Genomic DNA, 23,112 nt, shown 5'->3' with positions numbered 1-23,112 from the left:
AGGTGTGAATTTCATAAAGCATTGGTAAGATATTATGAAGTTAAACACAGTAGCAAAATTGTTCCTGTTTTCCAGATGTGAGCAGGTTAGAAAGGTCCGTCAGAATGCATGTGTGTTCTACCTGAAACCCTGATCTGTAAAGTCTAACCTAGGCACACAAACATGCTCATGAAAGGAGTCAGTTCTGCCTGCTAGATGCAAACCTCATGCTTTCATTTGGAGGCAGATACACGTTGCATTTTTCAAACAGTTGACTCAAGTAGGAGCTAATGGTTTGATTTGTGGAAAATTCAGACCCCTTAAAAAATTCTATGCCCTTGCTACTATTAACTTTAAATTTTTTCACTTCCCCAGGAGAGTATGGGGAAACCAAAGATGAAACCAAGGTCTATCCAGCACAGAAAGCCCCCTTGTTCATAGATTATTAATCAACATTGGTGAAATGGTTTTAACTGCATTGGACAGGCTCTTGTCCACTTTTTTGTTATTTAGTCTGTGACGGTAAAAAGGAGAAATACTTTGGGATGAAGACTGTTATTTCCTGATCATGTTTGGTCATCAACATCTCTTGAGTCTAGAACATTTCGGAGGGTGACATGCATTCACCAACAGCCATAAAACTTGAAGCGCGATGTCTTCGAAGAGTCCAGTGAGAATTTTTAGAATCAAGTAAGAAGTTGTACTTCTTGTTTTCATTTTCAGATGGAAAGCTCTATGATGCTTATGTTATCTACCCACGGAACTACACATCCAGTACAGATGGGGCCAGTCGTGTAGAGTACTTTGTCCACCAGATTCTGCCTGATGTTCTTGAAAATAAATGTGGCTATACCTTATGCATTTATGGGAGAGATATGCTACCTGGAGAAGGTAAAGCTATCAACATACATTAGGGATGGAAATTCATGCTTATTAGAGGCTGTGAACTAGGTGGCCTTATCCCTGCATTGGATAAGGAATTGCATTTACTACCTCAGACCTTAAGACCAAAACTTTAAATATTTATCCAGGAGCAGACACTTATCCTTCACTCTTCCCTCTCCCATCATTGTTCCGGTGATGAGATCTTCACAGTAATGTCGGTGGTGTGAATTCAGAGTTAGAAGTCCTGTGTTTGAAGGACTTAGTAAACCATCATCCCTACTTTATTTCCTTGGTCCCCCACCAGGATAACTCTGCCACTTCTTAATTCTGTCCATAAGATTTGAAAGAGGACTTAAACATTGAAGAATTTTGTTCTGGTAGCCATAGGCACTAGCTGAAATACCTTAAAAGGACTCAGAGGGTCTTCATGACTTTCTTTATGTTGGTGAAACATTTGCAAATTTATATTCTCACCAGAGCAAATAGAATTGTAGCTTCTGTTCCTTAATATTCCTACCCAATTTTATTTATTTTTGACAGTTTTATCACAACTCCTGTGATTTCAGTATTCCCTTCATACATTTATGTCCAGTACCTATGGACCCTCCTTGTGAACTCTAATTTTTCACAGATCAGGAAGGGTTTGGAATATAAATGGGGCTCAGATGTCAAGGGCCTAAGCCTAATAAAGTAAACGTTCCGTTTTACATTTTAAACTCATCTTACTAAGAAGAGGAATTCACATGCCTATAGATGTAAAGGTATGAACAACAGGTGAATCTGGTTTACCCTGGAATATCTGGGAATGCTCATAGCCTCAATAATGGCTAAAGAGACTTGTGAAAGGTACAGTTTAGGAGAATATAATGGACTTCTTCTCTCGAGGCTCTCTTCTTCTCCCATTTTCCCACTGGCCACCCAGGCAGATAGAAGTAATGAGTAATGCTCTCAAACACTCTTTTCATATTACAAATGTACTCAAGGACCTGCAAGGACTCCTGTTGTTTGCGAGCTCAACAGTGTGCCACATCTAGCCACAAGCTCTTCACCTCTCCTTTGTCAGTCCATCCACCTAAGTTCTAGTTACCCTTCTCCCCCGCTAAACCCAGATGCTACCTCTCTCACAGTCAAGCTTGTGCTGCCTTCAATGTGTGACAACATACTAATCTGGAATGGTTTTCTACTTCCCTCCATCAGTGCATGTCCTCTGACCTTTCCTCAACCAAAATAAAATGAAACCCAACGAAACAACACCAAACTTCACTCTTCGCTTAGGAAAGTTCATGACTGACTAAGGTGCTATCTTTATTCTCGTGAGACTTATCTTGCATTTGCCCCACCAAAATCCTCTCTGCATCACCACTCCATCCAGTGGCCCTGGGTGGCTGATCATCATGGAAGCCATTGCACCCTTGTCCTCTGCTCCAGGCTGGGTTTAGCCACTGGGAGGCACTGGCAGGAGGTCAGAGGGTGGTCATGTACCTGCCCGTCCAGGTGGGGCTTCCGGAGCAGCTGTGCTCCTCCCTCTGGGAGCACCTCTTCTCAGCTGGCCTGCCTCATACATCTGGAATTCCTCAGACACCAGTCTGTCAGAGTATCTTGAGTTGTTTTATTCATGGTTGTGCTTTCTTCTGTTGCAGTGAGGACTGGGTATTTCATGTTCTTTCTAAGTCCACCCAGAGTGAATTGGAATCACCATGGAGTCTATGCTCTATAAACACCTAAAGGGAAAGGGGATCTATTGTCCCTTAAGATTTTTCTAGTCTGGATCAAATCCATTTCTACAACAGAGATTAATGGGGGGTGAAGTGAAGTCAGGACTTACTTTCCTAGAGACTTGGGTCAATTTTGAGGGGCAGAGCTTCCTGAGTTTGTGCTTTTAAATATGTGAGTTAAATTTTTAAGCCATTTTAAAACATATAAGCAAATATTCTAAGAAGATAATATGTATCTAATGAACCAGAATTCTAAGTCTCTAATGCAGCAGTAGACTAAGTATCTTTACATTCCCATTTACCTAGAAGGATTCTGTTTTAGTTAAGACTAAGCTACCCGGGAAGTAAAAAGAGGACATTGGGGCTGGTATTCTCTCAAATGAAAGGAGCACAAAGAAAAAAAACGGGTTCTCTATCCACGTATATTTCCACTTCTCTGAATAAGTGACTTGATTGATGTCAGAGATTCTCACACCAGATTATAACAATAAGACTTTTAAATGTTCAGGATGTTTATGTTTCAAGCATTAGACTGATAGGAAATCTTATCTATTTCTTGTATGACTAGATGTAGTCACTGCAGTGGAAACCAACATACGAAAGAGCAGGCGGCACATTTTCATCCTGACCCCTCAGATCACGCACAGCGAGGAGTTTGCCTATGAGCAGGAAGTTGCCCTGCATACTGCCCTCATCCAGAACGACTCCAAGGTGATTCTTATTGAGATGGAGGCTCTGAGCGAGCTGCACATGCTGCAGGCTGAAGCGCTTCAGGACTCTCTCCGGCATCTCATGAAAGTGCAGGGGACCATCAAGTGGAGGGAGGACCACATTGCCAATAAACGGTCCCTGAATTCCAAATTCTGGAAACACGTGAGGTACCAAATGCCAGTGCCAAGCAAAATTCCCAGAAAGGCCTCCAGTTTGACTTCCTTGGCAGCCCAGAAGCAATAGTGCCTGCTGTGGTGTGCAAAGGCATCTGAGTTTGAAGCTCTCCTAACTTCTCCTAGCTGGCTCCTGCCCCTGCACTGAAGTGTGAGGAGTAGGCATGTCAAAGGGATCCGGCCTCAGGTTTCATCTGGTAACTTTGCTTCCATTTCCCTGATTCTGGGTGGATGCAAAATGCCCAGAATTGTTTCTCCTCAATCCTCCCCCATTCTCCAGCCACCATTCCCTCTCCTTTTCCTTTTTGCTTGCCTCTCTTCATTGTGGTGTGGGATGTTTCCACTACTCTCTTTTCCTCTCTCTCTGTCTTGCTTTGTTGCTCCTGATTCTTTGTTAATAATCTGAAGAGCAAACTAATCATTCAACAGTAGATTTTCACATCATCTTGAAGAACATTCTGATTCCCTCAGGCAGAATGTCAGTCATAAATCTTGTTCCCAACATGCCATAATTGATTTTATTTATATATATCTCTCTCCCAAAGGTGCATACTACCATTTTACTCCCAGCTAATTTTTGGGGTATTTCTTTTTTTTATTATTTTCTTTATTTTTAGTAGAGATGGAGCTTCACAATGTTGGTCAGGCTGGTCTGAAACTCCTGACCTCAAGTGATCCACCTGCCTCGGCCTCCCAAAGTGCTGGGATTACAGGCATGAGCCACCGCACCTGCCTATTATATTTTATTTGAGTGGATACTCAGTCTTATCATCTCAATATTGTTAATTTTGTTGGAATACCTTATCCCCATTGCCATTATGATCAAGCTTTTTTTCAATTCTAAAGTTTCATATACGTTTATTCTATTTAGAAATATTTCCTCCCTATAAAAGTGATAGAAGGATATTATGGAAGAAAATAAAATATAAAAGAAGAAAATAATAAGAATCACTCACACATCCATCATTTTAAGATTTAAATTTTCTTTAAAAAAAAAAAAAAACTTTATGGCTGGTTGCGGTGGCTCATGCCTGTAATCCCAGCAGTTTGGGAGGCCAAGGCAGGCAGGAGTTGAGACTAGCCTGGCCAATATGGTGAAACCCTGTCTCTACTAAAAAATACAAAAATCAGCCTGGTATGGTGGCACGTGCCTGCAATCCCAGCTACTCGGGAGGCCAAGGTAGGAGAATCAATTGAACCCAGGAAGCAGAGGTTGCAGTAAGCCAAGATCATGCCACTGCACTACAGCCTGGGCAAGAGTGACAGCCCTCTCAAAAACAAACAAACAAACAAAAATTTGTTTTGCACATATCATTTTGATAGCTGAGATGATACCATGTGGAGTTTTGCAAACATCGTAATAAAAACGTGGCATGTCACTGAAACGTTTTAAAACATTTAAAAATATTCATAGTGTTCCATCTCCCAGTTGTACTACACGGATGCAACTTAAATATCTACCCTGGTAAATTCTGCAACAATCCTATTTTTAAAATGTTTTTCAAATTTGAGACCATTTTGTTGTAACATTTGTATGAAGGTAGTAGGGCATTTTGACAAAACCGTTTTGGCAAAATAGAGTTAATTTACAGTCAGGGCCACTTTAGTCAGAGCACTGAAGGAAAGCACACACTGTTAGGCGTTGCAGGACTGGATCCAGAGCTACCGCCAGTGTCCCCTCAGATAGGAATCCTGTTGGTGCTTCAAATTTTGTAAGTGGATGGAGCGCTTATCTCAGTTGAACTGCTTAATAATGTATATGATTCTGTATTTCACTGGCAAAAGAAAACTGAACTCTGGACTGTTCACAGAGAACATCATCTTGAACTCATTGTCATTCAATACCTTTCAGAATCCGTACTAAGAGAAATCATATCTCTAGAAGATTGCTTATGGTTACTCATTTGTCTAGGTACCTATACCTTTAATCTGTACCCCCAGACTGGATTGCCAGATAAAATACAGGAAATCTGTATTAAAATATCAGGACATGCCTATAATCCCAGCACTTTGGGAGGCCGAGGCGGGCAGATCACGAGGTCAGGAGATCGAGACCATCCTGGCTAGCAGGGTGAAATCCCGTCTCTGCTAAAAATACAAAAAAAAAAAAAAAAAAAAAATTAGCCGGGTGTAGTGGCGGGCGCCTGTAGTCCCAGCTACTCAGGAGGCTGAGGCAGGAGAATGGCGTGAACCCGGGAGGCGGAGCTTGCAGTGTGCCCAGACTGTGCCACTGCACTCCAGCCTGGGCGACAGAGCGAGACTCCGTCTCAAAAAAAAAACAAAAAAAACAAAAAACACAAATATCAGGACACCTGTTGAGGTTGAATTCAGACAATGAACGTTCATCTGAAGACCTAAAACTCTGTTTTGGCTGGGGATCTTGTAGTTTTATTTCCTAAATCTGGCTACCTTACTTCTGTAGATTACCATTTGGTTTTGTTGAATCACTAAAATATTGGTCAATGAAAAGAGTATTGTATGGCTAACTATCATAGTATTTGGAATCAACAAGCCATCCTCTATAGGCCTACCAGCTGTGTGATCTTCAGCAAAGTACTTAACTTCTCCAAAGCTTAGTTTCCGTAGGTGAAATAACCATGATAATATAAAACACTGTTTTTTTTTTTTTTTTTTTTTTTTTGAGACGGAGTCTCGCTCTGTCGCCCAGGCTGGAGTGCAGTGGCGCGATCTCGGCTCACTGCAAGCTCCGCCTCCCGGGTTTACGCCATTCTCCTTCCTCAGCCTCCCAAGTAGCTGGGATTACAGGCTACCGCCACCTCGCCCGGCTAGTTTTTTTGTATTTTTTTTAGTAGAGACGGGGTTTCACCATGTTGGCCAGAATGGTCTCGATCTCCTGACCTCGTGATCCGCCCGTCTCGGCCTCCCAAAGTGCTGGGGGGTGGGGTGCGGGTAAAACACTTTAGATTTCTGTGCTAATCAAATGTTTAAAAAATATTTAGGCCAGAGTAATAATTCAATAAATGGCAATAGTTATTATTACAAAACTTTACTGTATTTCTTTTCATATTAATTATATTCTCTGACTTCTCTCAATGGGGACCACTAAAGAATAGATTCTCCCCAGTCTCACTCTCAAGAATAGATGTGTCTTTATTCTCGCAGCCACCTAGAATGACAAGTGTGGTTTTGATTTATGGACCCAGGAAATTTTGGAATTGATTTGTTTTCCTCTTTACATTAGCTACTTGAAAACACAGAGTTAAATTTGAGATTTTTCTACAGCAGGCCTATAGGACATCATTACACGTATTTTGTAATGATCTCTTTCTTGGCTCCCTAATACCTTTGTTGTCAGTTTGCCCCCATATTTCTTATTTTAAAATATGTTTTAACCATCTGTATTATAAGCTCCTTTGCAAGTATTCAGTGTTTACATTTTCTGAATGTGTGCTGAGTGCCTCTCTGGGAGGGATGAGAAGGAAGGTGTGATGGGAGCCATATATATAGCCCAGGAAAGCACACTCCTTGCTAACCCTGATGGGGTGTAGAGGAATTGTGAAAACGCACAGGGAAGAGAGAAGCACTCCAGAGACCTTAGATAGGGCTGGCCTGGGGAAAACTCTGAAGTTGCTGAGTTCTTTTCTCCATTGTCCTTTTCCTAAACTTACACACCACTTCCCAAGTCACCTGAGCTCCCTGGGGTCAGTTTCTGCAACTGAAAAATAGGAGGATGGAGAAGGTGAACCCCAAGGGCTTTCTTAGCGGCTGTGGCTCGTGATTCAGGGTGTGCACTCATAATGAGGTCAGGAAACTGCCAGAAGACCTGGATTCTCACAGCAGCACCACCACTGACCTCTCTTATTTCCTCCTCTGTACCGTGACGGTAATACATACTTCTGCCATACAAGATAGTGTGAATGAAACAAATGTAGCCAAAACTTGTTGAATGTCTTCCACACAATCATGGTGAAAATGACTGTGATTGTAAGAAAAAAATCAATTATTTTTAATTGAATCAAGTTTACATAGCATACAATAAAACATTGATCCTAAGTGTTCAGTTTGATGATTTCTGACTGTTGAACATACCTGTGTAATTATCACCCCAGACATTTCCATCACCCCAGAAAGTTCCACCATGCTACCAGGCAAACATTGTTTTGATTTCTAACTCCACGGATTCGTTTTGTCGTATCTTTATATTCGTATCAGTAAAGTCATATTTCTTTGGGTCTGACTTCTACTCAACAATACTTCTAAGATTCATCCATGTTTTGCATGATTCAGTAGTTCGTTCCTTTGTATTTCCTATTGATGAATATATGAATTGTTTCCTGTTTATTGCTATTATGAATATGGCTCCTATGAACATACTTGTGGACTTATGTTTTTATTTCTTTTTGGTTGACCCTTAAGGGTGGTCATTGGTAGGTGCATATTTAACTTTCAGAGAAACTTATACATTGTTTCGCAAACTAATTGTACTACTTTACATTCCCACCAGTTGTGTGTGAGAGCTCTGTTGCTTCATTGCCTCATCAATAACTGGTGTTGTCAAGTTTCTTTATATTTTAATAATTTTCATGGGTGATAGATGAATATCACCATGGTCTTAACTTGAAGTTCCCCGACTAATGATGATGAGCCCTTTCCATGTTTTCATTGGCCATTCATATATCTTTTTTAGTGAAGGCAAAATCTTTTGCCTTATTTAAATTGTATTTCTTTTTATATTGTTGATGTGTAGGAATTATGTATTGTTCTTTGCCAGATAGATGTAAAATGAGAATATTTCCAGGGTTATGTATTCATTTTTAAGTGATGTCATTGCTTAGTAGACATTTTTAATTTTGGTGATATCCAATTAATCAATTTGTCCCAGATGGCTATTGTTTTTTGTGTCCTAGCTAAGAATTTTTTTTTTTTTTGCCTGTCCAAGGGTCTTCTGTGTATTTTTACGAAATATTTACGGTTCTAGCTTTTATGTTTAGGTCCATGGTCTATTGTGAATTAATACTTGTATATAAAACAAGGTAAGGATGAGATTCTTTTTTCTGCTGCTTCTTCTTCTGTAGAGGTACCCAGCTGTTCCAGCAACGTTTGTGAAGACTGTTTTTTCGCCATTGAATTGACATGGTGCATTGTTAAAAAATCAATTGACTAGCTATGTGTGGGTCTATTAGTCTACTTTCTATTTTCCATTTGTATGTTTCTGCGAATATCACATTGTCCTAATTACTATTGCCTAATTATAAACCCTCAGGTCAATATAAGTCTCTCAATTTGTTTTTGTCAAGACCATCTGGACAGTCCGGGCGTGTAACTCACCACTTTGGGAGGCCAAGATGGGCAGATCACCTGAGGTAGGGAGTTCAAGACCAGCCTGACCAACAGGAAGAAACCCCATCTCTACTAAAAATACGAAAGTAACCGGACGTGGTGGCGCATGCCTCTAATCCCAGCTACTTGGGAGGCTGAGGCGGGAGAATCACTTGAATCCCGGAGGTGGAGGTTGCAGTGAGCCGAGATCGTGTCATTGCACTTACTCCAGCCTGGGCAACAAGAGCGAAACTCTGTCTCTGTCCAGACAATCCTAGATTATTTGCATTTTCATATACATTTTAGAAAGAGTTTCTTAATTTCTTTGAAAATTTTTCCAGGGATTTGGATTGGATTGCATTAAGTATATAGACTCTGTAATATAGAGAGTCTAAAAACATACGGTGTGGAGAATAGATATCTTAAGTCTTCCAATCCATAAACGTGGTATATCCCTCTATTACTTAGATGTTTCATCTCTGTTAGCAATCTTTTGTAGTTTTCACAGAAGATATCTCATACATTATCCAATGAATTTATACGTTGGTATTTTGATTTTTAAATGTTATGGTAAATGGCATTTTTAACAAACTTCACTTTTCAAGTTTCCATCTCTAATATATAGAATTACTATTGATTTTTTAAATATTCCATGATCTTGATAAACTCAGTATTTCCAGTGGTTTCTTTTGTAGATTTCAAAAGTTGGTCTACATATAATTATGCTCTCTGTTAAAACCAGTAGTTTTAATTCTTTCTTCTCAATCTTTATGCCTTCTAATTTTAACTTTATTTCTTCACTTGTTGCAAAGCAGTTGTCCCAGGTGGGAGCCAAAATCATTATCTCATTACTAATCTTAGGAAAACGCAAAATGTTCCACTATTACGAAGTTACCTGTAGGTTTCTTTTTTTTTTGTTGTTGTTTTTTGTTTTTTGTTTTTTTTTGAGGCGGAGTCTCGCTCTGTCGCCCGGACTGGAGTGCAGTGGCCAGATCTCAGCTCACTGCAAGCTCCGCCTCCCGGGTTTACGCCATTCTCCTGCCTCAGCCTCCCGAGTAGCTGGGACTACAGGCGCCCGCCACCTCGCCCGGCTAGTTTTTGTATTTTTAGTAGAGACGGGGTTTCACCGTGTTAGCCAGGATGGTCTCGATCTCCTGACCTCGTGATCCGCCCGTCTCGGCCTCCCAAAGTGCTGGGATTACAGGCTTGAGCCACCGCGCCCGGCCTCCTGTAGGTTTCTTATAGATGTTCTTTATCAGATTAAGAAAGGTAATTTCTACTCTCGGTTTTCTAATCGTTATTAATTCAAAAAGGGTGTTGAATTTTGTCAGATGCTTTTATTTGCATTTATTGACATAATTACATATTTTTGTTCATTATTTGGTGAATTATCTTGATTGGGTAAAAATAATTAAAATAATTGTCTCATTAAACCTTTTGCCTGTCCGCTATGGGTTTTCCTTTTCCTTTGGTTTAATAACAGCTCTGCCACAAAATAAAAATCTAGAGACACACATTCCCCTTTGGCCTCCCTCCTCGAATCCTCTGCTGTGAACGCCGGCCTGCAGGGTGCGTGCGAGCGGCCCGGGCGCGCCACCTTCCGGCCCTGCAGGTCACCCGGCTACCGCCCTGATTTTCCCGGGACCCGCGCCGCGCGGCAGGGGAGGAAGGGCCAGACGCCTGGGGCCCACGCTGTCCGCGGTGAAAGGGCGAGGCGCTGGGTTTTCCAGCTGCGCCCTTTGGACCCCGCGATCCAGCAGCTCGGGTAACTCCACGCGGGGCGCCTGGGTGGAGGAGGCGGTCCTGGAGCATCGCTGCTAGGAGCACCCCGACCGGAGGGCCCCCAGACCCGGACCCCCAAGTCAGGGAGGACTCTACGCCCGGGAGCGCCCCAGACTGAGAGCGCCCCAGACCGCGACACTCTGGGACCCGGAGCTTCGCCCGACCGCAGGCATTGCCCACCTGCAGCCTCCACTGGCGGGGTTTAGCAACCAGGAGCTGCCAAACCCCTGACATTCTTCTTTCTTTCTGTTCCTACTTCTTTCCTTCTTTTTCTTTTTTGGTTTTTGTTTCTGTAACCCTCTCTGGGTGCCTTATCTCTTTAATCACACCTCTCTTTCACTTTCCACGGTAGTCAGGAGGCGGGGATCGCTGCTTCTCACCTACTTTCCGAACTTGGCCTCCGCAGTCGCGACCTGGTGTGGAGGAGGAGCTGCTGCCCCCCGCCCCCAGCCTGGGGGACGCCTCTCTGAAGGTAAGGGTGGGCCCTGTTGCCACCCGCACCCCCTCCCCTCTCCCCCACTCCCCCAGGGGAAGGGAAGACCACCATCCGGGGAGGGAGTCTCAAAACAAGGTCAATTAAGAGAGAGAGTGAGAGAGAGATTGTGTGTGTGTAAATATGTGTGAATAATTGATGAGACAGCAAGCCGTCTTTCTCTGAAAGTACAGTTTTAGAAATTAAGACGTTCCCAATTGTTTTCTGGAGAGGTGAGAACAACTGAAATAAATGATAACAATAGTTGTCATTTTTTAAGTGCTTACCATGTGCCTGACACTGTAGAAAATTTTTAGATATCTTATTTTCACTTAATCTTCCTAAGGGCCACATGAAATAGGAACTATTATTATGCTTTTATGAATAAAAGGGAGGAGGAATTCCATCATTTATCCAAGAGTATCCAGCTACTAAGTAGTAGATCCCAGACTCACACCTACTGTTTTTCTGATTCCAGAGCCTTTGTCTTTTTTCTACACAGCCCTGGGAAGTTAAAAAGCCCAGCAGGTTGCATTGCAGTTATCAGACAAATTAATGGGGTGTCAATTGCAGCCAGATATAGAGATCCAAGATTATTGTGTTTATTTCACTGACTTCCCTTGCTTCATTCTCAAGACCCTTTGCAAATACCGATTTTGTGTCATACACAGTGCTGCTATTGGGAGCACACCTCTCAACCTCAGGGCCTTGGATGGGCTAGGAGGGGTAAATTTGGGGAATTGGGTTTGGAGACAGTGTGTTCCCTCTCCCTGCACAAATACACATCCAAAGGCTAAGAACTAAGGTTAAAGTCTAGGAATGTGGATTGAAAAGTCAGGGTCTATAATCCCAGCACTTTGGGAGGCTGAGGTGGGCGGATCATGAGGTCAGGAGATCGAGACCATCCTGGCTAACAAGGTGAAACCCCGTCTCTACTAAAAATACAGAAAATTAGCCAGGCGTAGTGACATGCATCCGTAATCCCAGCTACTCGGGAGGCTGAGACAGAAGAATAGCTTGAACCTGGGAGGCGGAGGTTGCAGTGAGCAGAGATTGCGCCACTGCACTCCAGCCTGGGTGACAGAGCGAGACCCTATCTCAAAAAAAAAAAAAAAGAAAAAGAAAAAGAAAAGAAAAGAAAACGCAGGGTCTCTGCCCTCCTGGACCTCACCAGAGAGTGGGAGCTAGTCCAGGAGTGATGGAGACACCTGCGGAATGATGGAGACGGGCTTGGACAAAGGCATGCACCATTTGGGGCTGTTGCAGTTGGAGAGCTTCCTTGAGAAGGCAAATATTGAGCCAAGTTGCAAGGACTCTAGGGACCTGACAGCTGGGAGAAGTGGGGAGGGTGGCCCAGGTGGCACAGGCATAGGCAGATTTGCCCACGATTTGCCGACGCTAGGTTGGGGGAAGGATAAGGCTAACAATAGACACTTGTGTGACAAGGACTATGAGGTAGCATTGATTTCCTTGGCCTTACAGATGAGAAGCCAAATTCCACACAAATTCTTTTGTTTGTTAGAGTTTAAGTGTGTGTATGTTATGCCTCAAGGTTGTTTTCTCCTCTTTGCATGTGGTTGTTTTATCATCTTGCAGGCTGAGTAAAACGACTATGCATGGAACACTGTAGAAGAAAAATTATATTTTTAGAAAACTGGTGTTATGATTTTCATCCAGGCACTTTATCTCAGGAGGTGCTCGATTGTATGTGTTGCTAATGACTGATTTATATAACGGCATCTACATTGATTCATGTGTGTCCTTGTGAAAAGCTGTAATCTGAGGCTCGCCAATTCACTTCCTCAAATCTCAGGTTCCTCATTAGAAAGAGTTTGAAGTGGCTCTTTCTCTGTGCATTACGTGTTTCTGTGAATTACATTTAGAGAAAGGTCGTTTTCTCAGGGTGGGGCCCATAAACAAGGGCAACTGGGCAGAGCCAGGGGTTCAGGTGACTGTTTGGACCCTCTGGAAGGGCTTTTTACTGTGCTGCCTTGGGAGACACAGTGGTCAGCTTGGATCTGACCTTAAGCCTAGGTCACCCCATTTTTGGAAGGAAACTGTTTTTTTTCTTCGTTTAGAGAAAACTTCATGCCTTTGGGTGATTTAGATAAGTTTGTGACTATTCGTTATGTGTGTGTACACACACGTACGTACATATGTACGTGCACAAATATTTAATATGTCTTAGACACGTCAAATATATGCATTTAAGGTATATTAAATTTACTTTCCTAAGAATACAAATAAGTGCCCTAGGTCGGCAGCTCTCCACCTGACTGTACATTAGAGTCACCTGCGGAGCTCTGAGGAATCAGGATGCCCAGTCTGTCCTCCAGCCCACTGGGTGGAGCCCAGGCATCATGATTTTTTCCCAAACTTGAATGAGAGCTGGTGGCCTAAACTTCACATTAGTTGCTAAAACATACTTTCCAAGATATGGGTCAGATGATCACCTAGATTCAAAATTATGTGTATTTTATGGATTTAAGTCATTCAATAATTCAGCAAATAACAAACAAGCAGACATAAAGTGAAAATATGACAGTGATAAGTGCTATGAATAGAAAAACTAAAGGTGGGAGGGTAGAGGCACATTGGGGGTTGTGTGTGTGTGTGTGTGTGTGTGCATGTGTGTGTTTGCACTTGGGCAAGCATGCTGTGTTAGACTTTCAGTAGAGTGCTCAGGGAGGACTTGTACATGACAACGTAGTGTTGGCAAACCGTAGGGGAAATACGGAATTATTTAATTCACAGTAGAGAAGTAATTAGTAGCGATTTAAGGCAAGTAAGTTTAGTTACTCCCTATCTTCATGTCAAACAAGAAAGTTAATTGTTGGTGGATGAAAAAAGCTAAACATAAAAACAGAACAAAACAATACTGAGTCATAAAAACGAAGACCTGCGTAAGCATCTATGTGACCCCTGACAGGAAAGGATATTCTACACTTAAAAGTAATGAAAACGTCACAAAGCAAAAGAGTGATGGGTTTGACTACAGCAATATAAAATTTGTCATATATTAGCATAACAAAAGACAGAAAGTAAACGACAAGTTAGACAAACATCGGAGAACTGGACAAAAGACATAAAGAGATGGTTCATAAACATGAAAATAAAATGGCTGATAATACGTGATTAATATTTGCCTCATTTATACCCAAAGAAATGCAAATTCAAAAAACAATGAGATACCATTTTTCCATTTTGGCTGTCTAATTACATTTTAAAAGTGAAGCTGCTCAGTGCTCTTCTGGGTGTGGTCCATAGATACTGTCTTGTGCTATTGAGTGAGAGAATATGAATTATTGCAACATTTCTGGAATGCAGTTTGGCAGCATGCATCTGTCAGGTTTAAATGTAGTCTTCGACTCAATCACTGTACTGCCATGGAGTGACATCTAGGAAATAATAAGAAATGTAGACAAATAATAATAACTAACATTTAAGTGGTATTACCATTCACCAGACACTTGGAATAGTAACTCATTTAACCTTCACATTAGCTCTGGGAGATGGTATGATTATCCCCTTCTATGGATAAGAAAATTGAGGTACAGAACAGGTAAGTCAGTTGCCCACAGTCGGTTAGCTGGTAGAGGGTAGAATGGAGATTCAAATCCACCCAGGCTGGCACCTGAGCCCATGCTGCAAAAAAACTGAGCCATCCTGCCTTACCCATGAAGATGGGGTCATGTGATTCTTGCATAATACATCTGGTAAATGATAATATATCCACATGAAGTAATATTAGGTAGCAATTAGAATGGTTTTAACAAAGAGTTTTGTGACACAGGAAAAATGCTCATTATGTAATATTAAGTGGAAATGCAGGATATGCAATCATTTAAACATCTTTTTTTTTTTTTGAGACGGAATCTCCCTCTGTCACCTAGGCTGGAGTGCAGTGGCAGGATCTCGGCTCACTACAAGCGCCGCCTCCCGGGTTCACGCCATTCTCCTGCCTCAGCCTCCCGAGCAGCTGAGACTACAGGTGCTCGCCAACACACCTGTCTAATTTTTTGTATTTTTAGTAGAGATGGGGTTTCCCCGTGTTAGCCAAGATGGTCTCGATCTCCTGACCTCATGATCCTCCTGTCTCGGCCTCCCAAAGGGCTGGGATTACAGGCATGAGTCACCATGCCTGGCCAAACATCTTAATTATGTGACAACATTTATAAAAAGTACAGGAAAACATGCTAAAAATTATACATGTTGAGATTATTTTCTTCTTTCAGTCTTCCTTTTGTAAATGTCCTACATTGAGTGTAAATTGCTTTAGAAATCAGACAAACTTTTTAAAAAGAAAGAAACTTGAGTGATGGAAAAGCAAAAATGTTGGTATTAAACATAGCAATTAAAAACCCTTAAAATTCTTACATGTAAGACTTTATATTCTCCTACACCTATTTTATTAACACTTGCTAGAGTATCTGTTACATTTATCAGAATAGCTCTTTTTCTGGAAATGAATTCATTATTTAATATAACCTTAATCTCTTAAATTCACACATAAAACTAAAGTACGTTAAAAATTTTACATACACACATCCAGATTTGCAGAATGCCGTGCAAATACCAACTAATTTTTGTATACTAATAACTTAATATGTTTCATATTGAAACTCAGAGGTAACTTGTCAGTTTGCTGAATCATCTCCCTAATAACTTTGTCTCTTGGTAGATATTGAATATTTTTTACAAAAGTGATGCTTTTTATAAGGTTATGTCAGCCTTAATCAGAGTAGTGACATAAAGGAAATAACATTTTTTATTCTATCTAAGATGAAAGAATAGGCAGAGTTAATAACAAAATGTGTGTGGAGGTATGGGGGGGAGGTTTCTAACCATAGAACTGGTCTAATTTGATTATGCATAGTTGGTACTTTCCATTCATACTTGTTTCTTTGGTCTTTACGTTATTGATTATTATCTCTTGGAAATTCCACCAAATATTTGGTAATTTTTCCGTAAGGATGGATGTGAATGGTTTGGAAGCTTAACCATTAAGCTTTATCCTGGATTCAGGCATTGACAACCCTATTTTTAGGATGGAGGATGAGTAGTTGTTGGTGGGAGGGGAATTATTCTGGGCTGAGAAGCTGCTACTAAGCCTTAGAAGGTTTAATCACTCAATAATTCCAGAGGCAGGCCTTCTTACCATTTCCATTTGGTAATAAGCAAACAGGCTGTAAGACTTGCTCAAGTTTTGCACAGCTTGTCAGTATTCAAACTGGAGTGGCAACTCAGGTTTGTGTGTTTCTGAAACCAGACTCTGCCATCAGGCTGTCCTTCCTGCACTCAGGATGGTAAACAAGGGACATGGTGTTATTTATGCAGTATTTAGACTCTGAATGGTCTCCACTGTGTGGGGGATCCTTCCTCCACTGGGCTCTTAAAGTTGTAATCAAAAGTGCTAATGCTAGGTTGTAGTAGGATCAAAGTTCAATGCAGATCTTAGTTCCACTGGGTCACAGTCAGTGTAAAGGAGGGGTCTGGAGTGTAGGAGACTGTCACTTCATCTCTGCATTTCCCTAAAGTAAGCTCATATGGGCAGCCACAGACACACGCAAACACATACACACACCTATGCCTCCGTGACACATGTTAGTGAGTGCTGGCCATGTGCTAGGCTTCGTGCTGGGTTTTAGTGATACAGTGAAGAGCAAAAAAGCAAAACAGACTTAATGCCTAGAATTATGAAACCTACGTTCTGAAGGAGGAAGATGGATTTTTAAAAGTTCAACCCCTAAATGAAGATCTCATTACAATTCAGGAGCATTCTGATGTGAAAACATACACTGTCATGTGTGTCCGTGTGAAGAGACCACCAAACAGGCTTTGTGTGAGCAATAAAGCTTTTAAATCACCTGGGTGCAGGCCGGCTGAGTCCGAAAAGAGAGTCAGCGAAGGGAGATAAGGGTGGGGCCCTTTTATAGGATTTGGGTAGGTAAAGGAAAATTATAGTCAAAGGGGAGTTGTTCTCTGGCGGGCAGGAGTGGGGGTCACAAGGTGCTCAGTGGGGGAGCTTTTTGGGCCAGGATGAGTCCGGAAAAGGACTTTCACAAGGTAATGTCATCACTTAAGGCAAGGACCGGCCATTTTCACTTCTTTTGTTGTGGAATGTCATCAGTTAAGGCAGGGGCAGGGCATTTCACTTCTTTTGTGATTCTTCAGTTACTTCAGGCCATCTGGGCGTATACGTGCAAGTCACAGGGGATGCGATGGCTTGGCTTGGGCTCAGAGGACTGACACTCACACACTCTTACATGGGCAGAACTGTCATACATAGCTCAGCATGTCACAGATGGTTTATTCACAGAATGGTAGTATTTGTAGCAGTCCTATTGTTTTCAACTTTGACCTTGGAAGCAGGATTTAGTAGACCAGGCCTTCTTCCAGAAGCAAAACTTCATTGCCTTGAAATTTTATTATTATTATTATTATTATTATTTTCAAGATGGAGTCTCACCCTGTCTCTCAAGCTGGAGTGCAGTGGTGCAATCTCGGCTCACCGCAAGCTCCGCCTCCCAGGTTCACGCCATTCTCCTGCCTCAGCCTCCTGAGTAGTTGAGACTACAGGTGCCCGCCACCACACCTGGCTAATTTTTTGTATTTTTCACTAGAGACGGGGTTTCGCCGTGTTAGCCAGAATGGTCTCGATCTCCTGACCTCGTGATCTGCCTGCCTCGGCCTCCCAAAGCGCTGGGATTACAGGCGTGGGCCCCCATGCCTGGCCTAATTTTATTAATTTTATATGGCTGAAAGTTCTGAGAATTGGTTACTAGATTAAGGAATATAAAAATCTTCTAGGTTGGTTTTTAAAAAATCTGTGTGCCAGAAGATTTTTAAACCTTCATAAGATAGGTATGCTTTTGTTTGAAAGCTTTGACTAAATCTGTTTTATTCTGTTTTCCAGAGAAGCCATTTGAAGCAGAATCCAAACCATGAATTGTAGAGAATTACCCTTGACTCTTTGGGTGCTTATATTTGTAAGCACTACGGGTAAGTGATTATACATATTCACAAACATATTGCATTAGTAATCGAGGAAGAATGTCAAAGTTTTTTTTATGTGGTGGCTACTGAAGATGCTGAATTTATTCAGAAAAGAAAATATTCTGCAGTCTGAGTTTATGTAGTGAGAGCAGAGTGAACAACTTGCATCTTGAAATAAATTACATTTGTCTGAGGTGGAAATTTATTTCATGTTGTTTGAAACTGAGGAGGTGGCAGTCATCTTGATTATTGGGTTTTAGGAAGTTTGAAACACAGTCTCCTTTCTGAGAGGGAGGCAAAGATTCATCTCATTATTTAGGTAATAATGAGAAAAGTAAATGACAAATATATTAGACAGGTTTCAAAATTAAAGTGAGACGGGATATACAAAAAGAGACTGGCTAGACCAGGGAGCTCGAGTAGGCTTCATAGCAGATGTCAAATACCAATTTTAATTTATTAGCAGTGATTGCCTAGAGTTTTTTTTTTTTTTTTAATTGAGAAGGGTTCTGAGACTCCAATTTATTAGCAGTGATTGCCTAGAGTTTTTTTTTTTTTTAATTGAGAAGGGTTCTGAGACTCAATCCATGATTGATTAGCAAGGCATTCCTTAGACTTTGGGGAAGAAAGTGGGAGCACAAATATTAATTTGCCTTGATCTATTACCTAGGAGAGGGAAACACACGGGCCCATATTCCCTGCTTTGATAATTACTGCTGAAGAGATAGCAGAATTAAGCTTTCGGTACTTTCAAATAACACAGGTCCAATCTCAGGGTATATTTACTTATGTGGATCCATTTATTACTGAGATCCCTGCAATACAAGCCTACCCAGATGGTAAAAGAATGAGGTAGATCTTTGTTTTTTTTTTTTTTTATGTAATGATGTGTTAGAAACAAGTGAGCGGAAAAGCACGGTGCAGGAAGATGTGTCATGAGTCCCATGTCCTGTGGACACACACTAATAGCCTTGCTCCTCATTATAACGAGAGCATGTTTCAGGCACAGAAACAGCCATGCAGCCAGTTGTGCAAAGTTGCCAAGCTCCCAGCTGCCTGCCCTGGAGAGCACTTCTCATGAATGTTTCACTCTAGGGAGACATGACAATGTTCTACATAGAGGATTCACTGAACCTAGTGGAGTTTAAGTGACAAAATCCTACAATTGTCCAAAACCAAGACAGTTTCAAACACAGATTTTATTCCAAATGGCATTGGTTGTTGGCCCTGCTGGGTTCTTATACTGTGTTTATGGAACAATAGGAGTGCCTATTTTGGCACTTGGAACTCCACATACCTTGAACTCCACTTACTTATCCCATCAAGGACCATTTCCAACAAGTATTATGGTAATCAACAAAGCCTCTAATGGTAAACCATGATTAGATATCCAAAGCTTCTAGCTGCCTGAGGAGGGGCATGGTGTGGACTTTCAACTGTCAACTTCCCAGCTCTGGAAAGTGTGTAATTCACATTAAGTTTCTTCAAATGATAATACTTCCAGAGAGCACATGCACATCGAAACACAGTCATATGTGTTTATAGAAGCTTTTTAAGACAAGCGAAAACCTGGAAACCTGGAAATAACCCAATATCCTATAGACATTTGTTTAATAAACCAAATCTCCAACATGTATCCCTTTATAAAATGGATAAATCGCCAAATGATAACACAATTAGATACTACATTACAATGAGAAAAGAACACATCACTGTTACAGCATGAATGCATTTGTAACATAATCATGTCAAAATAACCCAGGCATAAAGGAGCACATATTGTATGGTCTATGTACTTTATTATATTAACTCTAAAACAGGAAAATAAATGAACTGTTAATGACTCACCAGGGTTTTGCATGTAAATTGAAGCTGGCACCCATATATACACATGTATCACACCTTCTATGTTGAAGTATTAGTATAAAATAGAGATTGTATTACAACCGGAAAACATGAAGTTGGGGCTCCTTAACGCTTGTGTTTTGAGGTAGATTTTACATCCATGTTTTCAAAGAATGTGTATTAGTCCATTCTTATGCTGTTGATAAAGGCATACCTGAGACTGGGTAATTTATAAAGGAAAGAGGTTTTATTGATTCACAGTTCTGTATGGCTTGGGAGGCCTCAGGAAACTTACGATCATAGTGGAAGGGAAAGAAAACATGTCCTTCTTCACATAGTGGCATCAAGGAGAAGGCTGAGCAAAAAGGGGAAAAGCTCCTTATAATAACATCAGATCTTATGAGAACTCACTCACTCTCAGGAGAACAGCATGAGGGTAATCACCCCCATGATTAAATTACCTTCCACCAGGTCCCTCCTATGACACATGGGGCTTATGGGAACTACAACTCAAGATGATTTGGATGGGAATACAGCCAAATCACATCATTCTACCCCTGGCCTCTCCCAAATCTTATGTCCTCACATTTCAAAACAAAATCATGCCCTTCAAACAGTCCCCCAAAGTCTTCACTCATTCCAGCATTAACTCAAAAATCCAAGTCCAAAGTCTCATCTGAGTCAAGGCAAGTCCCTTCCTCCTATGAGTCAGTACAATCAAAAGCAATTTAGTTACTTCCTAGATACAATGGGAGTATAGGCATTGAGTAAATACACCCCTTCCAAATGGGAGAAATTGACTAAAACAAAGGGGCTACTGGCCCCATGCAAGTTCTAAATGTAATAGGGCAGTCATTAAACCTTAAAGTTCCAAAATAATCTCCTTCAACTCCATGTCTCGCATCCAGGTCATGCTGCTGCAAGAGGTAGGATCCCATGGCTTTTGGCAGCTTTGCTCCTGTGACTTTGCAGGGTGCATCTCCCCTCCTGGCTTCTTTCATGGGCTGGTGTTGAGTTTCTGGGCTTTTTCAAGTGCATGGTGCAAGCTGTCAGTAAATCTATCATCCTGGGACCTGGAGGATGGTGGCCCTCTTCTCTTAACTCTACTAGCTGTAGAGTACCCCAATGGGGACTCTGTATGGGAGCCCCAACACCACATTTCCCTTCCACACTACCATAGCAAAGGTTCTCCATCAAGGTTCCACCCCTACAGTGAACTTTTGCCTGGACATCCAGCATTTCCATACGTCCTCTGATATCTAGGTGTAGGTTCTCAAACCTCAATTCTTGACTTCTGTGCACCTGCAGGCTCAACACCATGTGGAAGCTGCCAGGGTTTGGGGTTTGCACCCACTGAAGCCACAGCCTGACCTGGTATCTTGGCCTGTTGTAGCAATGGCTGGAAGGCTAGGATGCAGGGCACCAAGTCCGTAGCCTGCACACAGAAGAGGGCCCTGGGCCCATCCCAGGAAACCATTTTTTCCTATTAGGCTTCTGGGCCTGTGATGGGAGGGGCTGCCATGAAGATTTCTGACATGCCCTAGAGGCATTTTCCCCATTGTCTTGGCAATTAACGTTTGGGTCCTAACTTCTTATGCAAATTTCTGAGACCGGCTTCAATTGCTCCCCAGAACATGGGTTTTTCTCTCCTACCACATCCTCAGGCTGCGAATTTTCCAAACTCTTATGCTCTGTCACCTCTTGAATGCTTTGCTCTTTAGAAATTTCTTCTCCCAGATCATCATCTCTCAAGTTCAAGGTTCCACATATCTCCAGGACAAGGGCAAAATGCAACTAATCTCTTTGCTAAAACATAACAAGTGTCACCTTTGCTCCAGCTCCCAAAAAGTTCCTCATCTCCATCTAAGACCACCTCAGCCTGGATTTTATTGTCCATAACATTATCAATGTTTTGGTCAAAGCCATTTAACAAGTCTCTAGGAAGTTCCAAACTTTTCCATATTTTCATCTTCTTCTAAGCCCTCGAAACTGTTCCAGCCTCTGTCTGTATGCCGTTCCAAAGTCACTTCCACATTTTGAGTATCTTTACAGCAGCACCCTGCTCCTGGTACCAATTTACTGTATGAGTCCATTCTCACACTGCTAATAAAGGCATGCCTGAGACTGGGTGATTTATAAAGGAGAGAGCTTTAATGGACTCAGTTTTGCAGGTCTGGGGAGGCCTCAGGAAACTTACAAAAGGGGGAAAAGCCCCTTGTAAAGCCATCAGATCTCATGAGAACTCCCTCACTATCATGAGCACAGCATGCAGGATACTGTCCCCATGATTAAATTCAAGATGAGGTTTGGGTGGGGACACAGCCAAACCATATCAGAATACTTCTATCACATCACTTCCTCTTTATGTTGTAGTTAACAATTTTGAGTTAAAACCAGACTGCTGCTTTGAGAAAAAAACCCTATAGTCAGGGCATATAGAGAGGGCATTCTGTCCATGTCCTAAGGGAAATGTTTCATGCGATTTAAATATTCTCATCCTCAAAATGTGGTAAAAGCACATCCAAGAGTGACTGGAGGATAGATTATGAGAAAGACCCATTAATGCTGACCTTGAAGTATGAGAAGTGCAGAAAAAGGGAAAGGAGCACCTATCCTGTGTAGATGAGGGTCAGATATATTTCCAAAGCCAGAGAATCTGGGTCAATTGAGAAGGAGGGAATGTGACAGATATGCACATTTGGATTGATATTATATTAATGAATTCTTGATTATCCACATGGTGACCTACAGCAATAATAAATGTACACACACTGTAAGTTCCATAGGCACATCTTTAACCATCTCCACACTTGCCAGGGAATGTTAGATAGGCAGGGTGAATGCATGGTGAGTGAGATTTCTGATGGTGCAGAGGAAGAATGCCAAGGTTGCTAAGTTTCTGTTTCTTTTCCACTGAGACTCCTCAGCTGGGTATGTTTTGGGGTAGGTATGGCAGCACTGTGACTTCTGTGGCTTTCCTTTGAAGAAGTTGTAATGTGTAATATTTTCTTCTAAGAGATGACACAATTATCAATCTTCTAGCTACGGTTGGTTAAGTTCTGATACCTTCCTGTTGGGGAGAAACTGTCAGAAGTTGTGTTTTCATCTATATTCTGAAAGTGCCTCATCCTTTCTAGTGTTGAAAAGATTGGTGCAAAAATAAAGGAACCCACGGGAAAGTGACACTGAGATTTCTCAGGACTTTCTTACTAACCTTACTTTTTCACCTAATGCTTGAGAAGACAAAAAAGTTACCTTTGTCGTTTTGGTTTTT

General features: G+C 41.6%; 2 protein-coding genes across 11 annotated transcripts in view; both read left to right on the top strand.

Moving 5' to 3' along the window:
- Positions 1 to 4,073, top strand: part of IL1RL1 (interleukin 1 receptor like 1) — a 30,243-nt gene extending 26,170 nt beyond the window's left edge. For 2 of the 4 annotated variants that reach the window (XM_033175608.1, XM_033175609.1), the window contains 2 exons: positions 703 to 870; positions 3,148 to 4,070. In XM_033175608.1, coding sequence (XP_033031499.1) covers positions 703 to 870; positions 3,148 to 3,533 — 554 coding nt within the window. In that variant the 3' untranslated portion in view covers positions 3,534 to 4,070. Of the gene's footprint in view, positions 1 to 702; positions 871 to 3,147 lie in introns of all 4 variants that reach the window. The other 2 variants (XM_033175611.1, XM_033175610.1) reach the window with 2 other exon arrangements.
- Positions 4,074 to 10,383: 6,310 nt separating this feature from the next.
- Positions 10,384 to 23,112, top strand: part of IL18R1 (interleukin 18 receptor 1) — a 43,236-nt gene continuing 30,507 nt past the window's right edge. For 5 of the 7 annotated variants that reach the window (XM_033175607.1, XM_033175606.1, XM_033175605.1 and 2 more), the window contains exons 1-2: positions 10,859 to 10,997; positions 17,914 to 17,999. Coding sequence is in view for 5 of the 7 variants with exons in the window: in XM_033175605.1 (XP_033031496.1) it covers positions 17,942 to 17,999 (58 nt within the window). In the remaining 2 variants the exon portion in view is untranslated. Of the gene's footprint in view, positions 10,998 to 17,913; positions 18,000 to 23,112 lie in introns of all 7 variants that reach the window. The other 2 variants (XM_033175603.1, XM_033175600.1) reach the window with 2 other exon arrangements.

Source organism: Trachypithecus francoisi, unplaced genomic scaffold (assembly GCF_009764315.1).
Source record: "Trachypithecus francoisi isolate TF-2019V2 unplaced genomic scaffold, Tfra_2.0 Lachesis_group17, whole genome shotgun sequence".
NCBI classification, from domain to species: domain Eukaryota; kingdom Metazoa; phylum Chordata; class Mammalia; order Primates; family Cercopithecidae; genus Trachypithecus; species Trachypithecus francoisi.
This window is presented reverse-complemented; position numbering and strand designations above follow the sequence as displayed.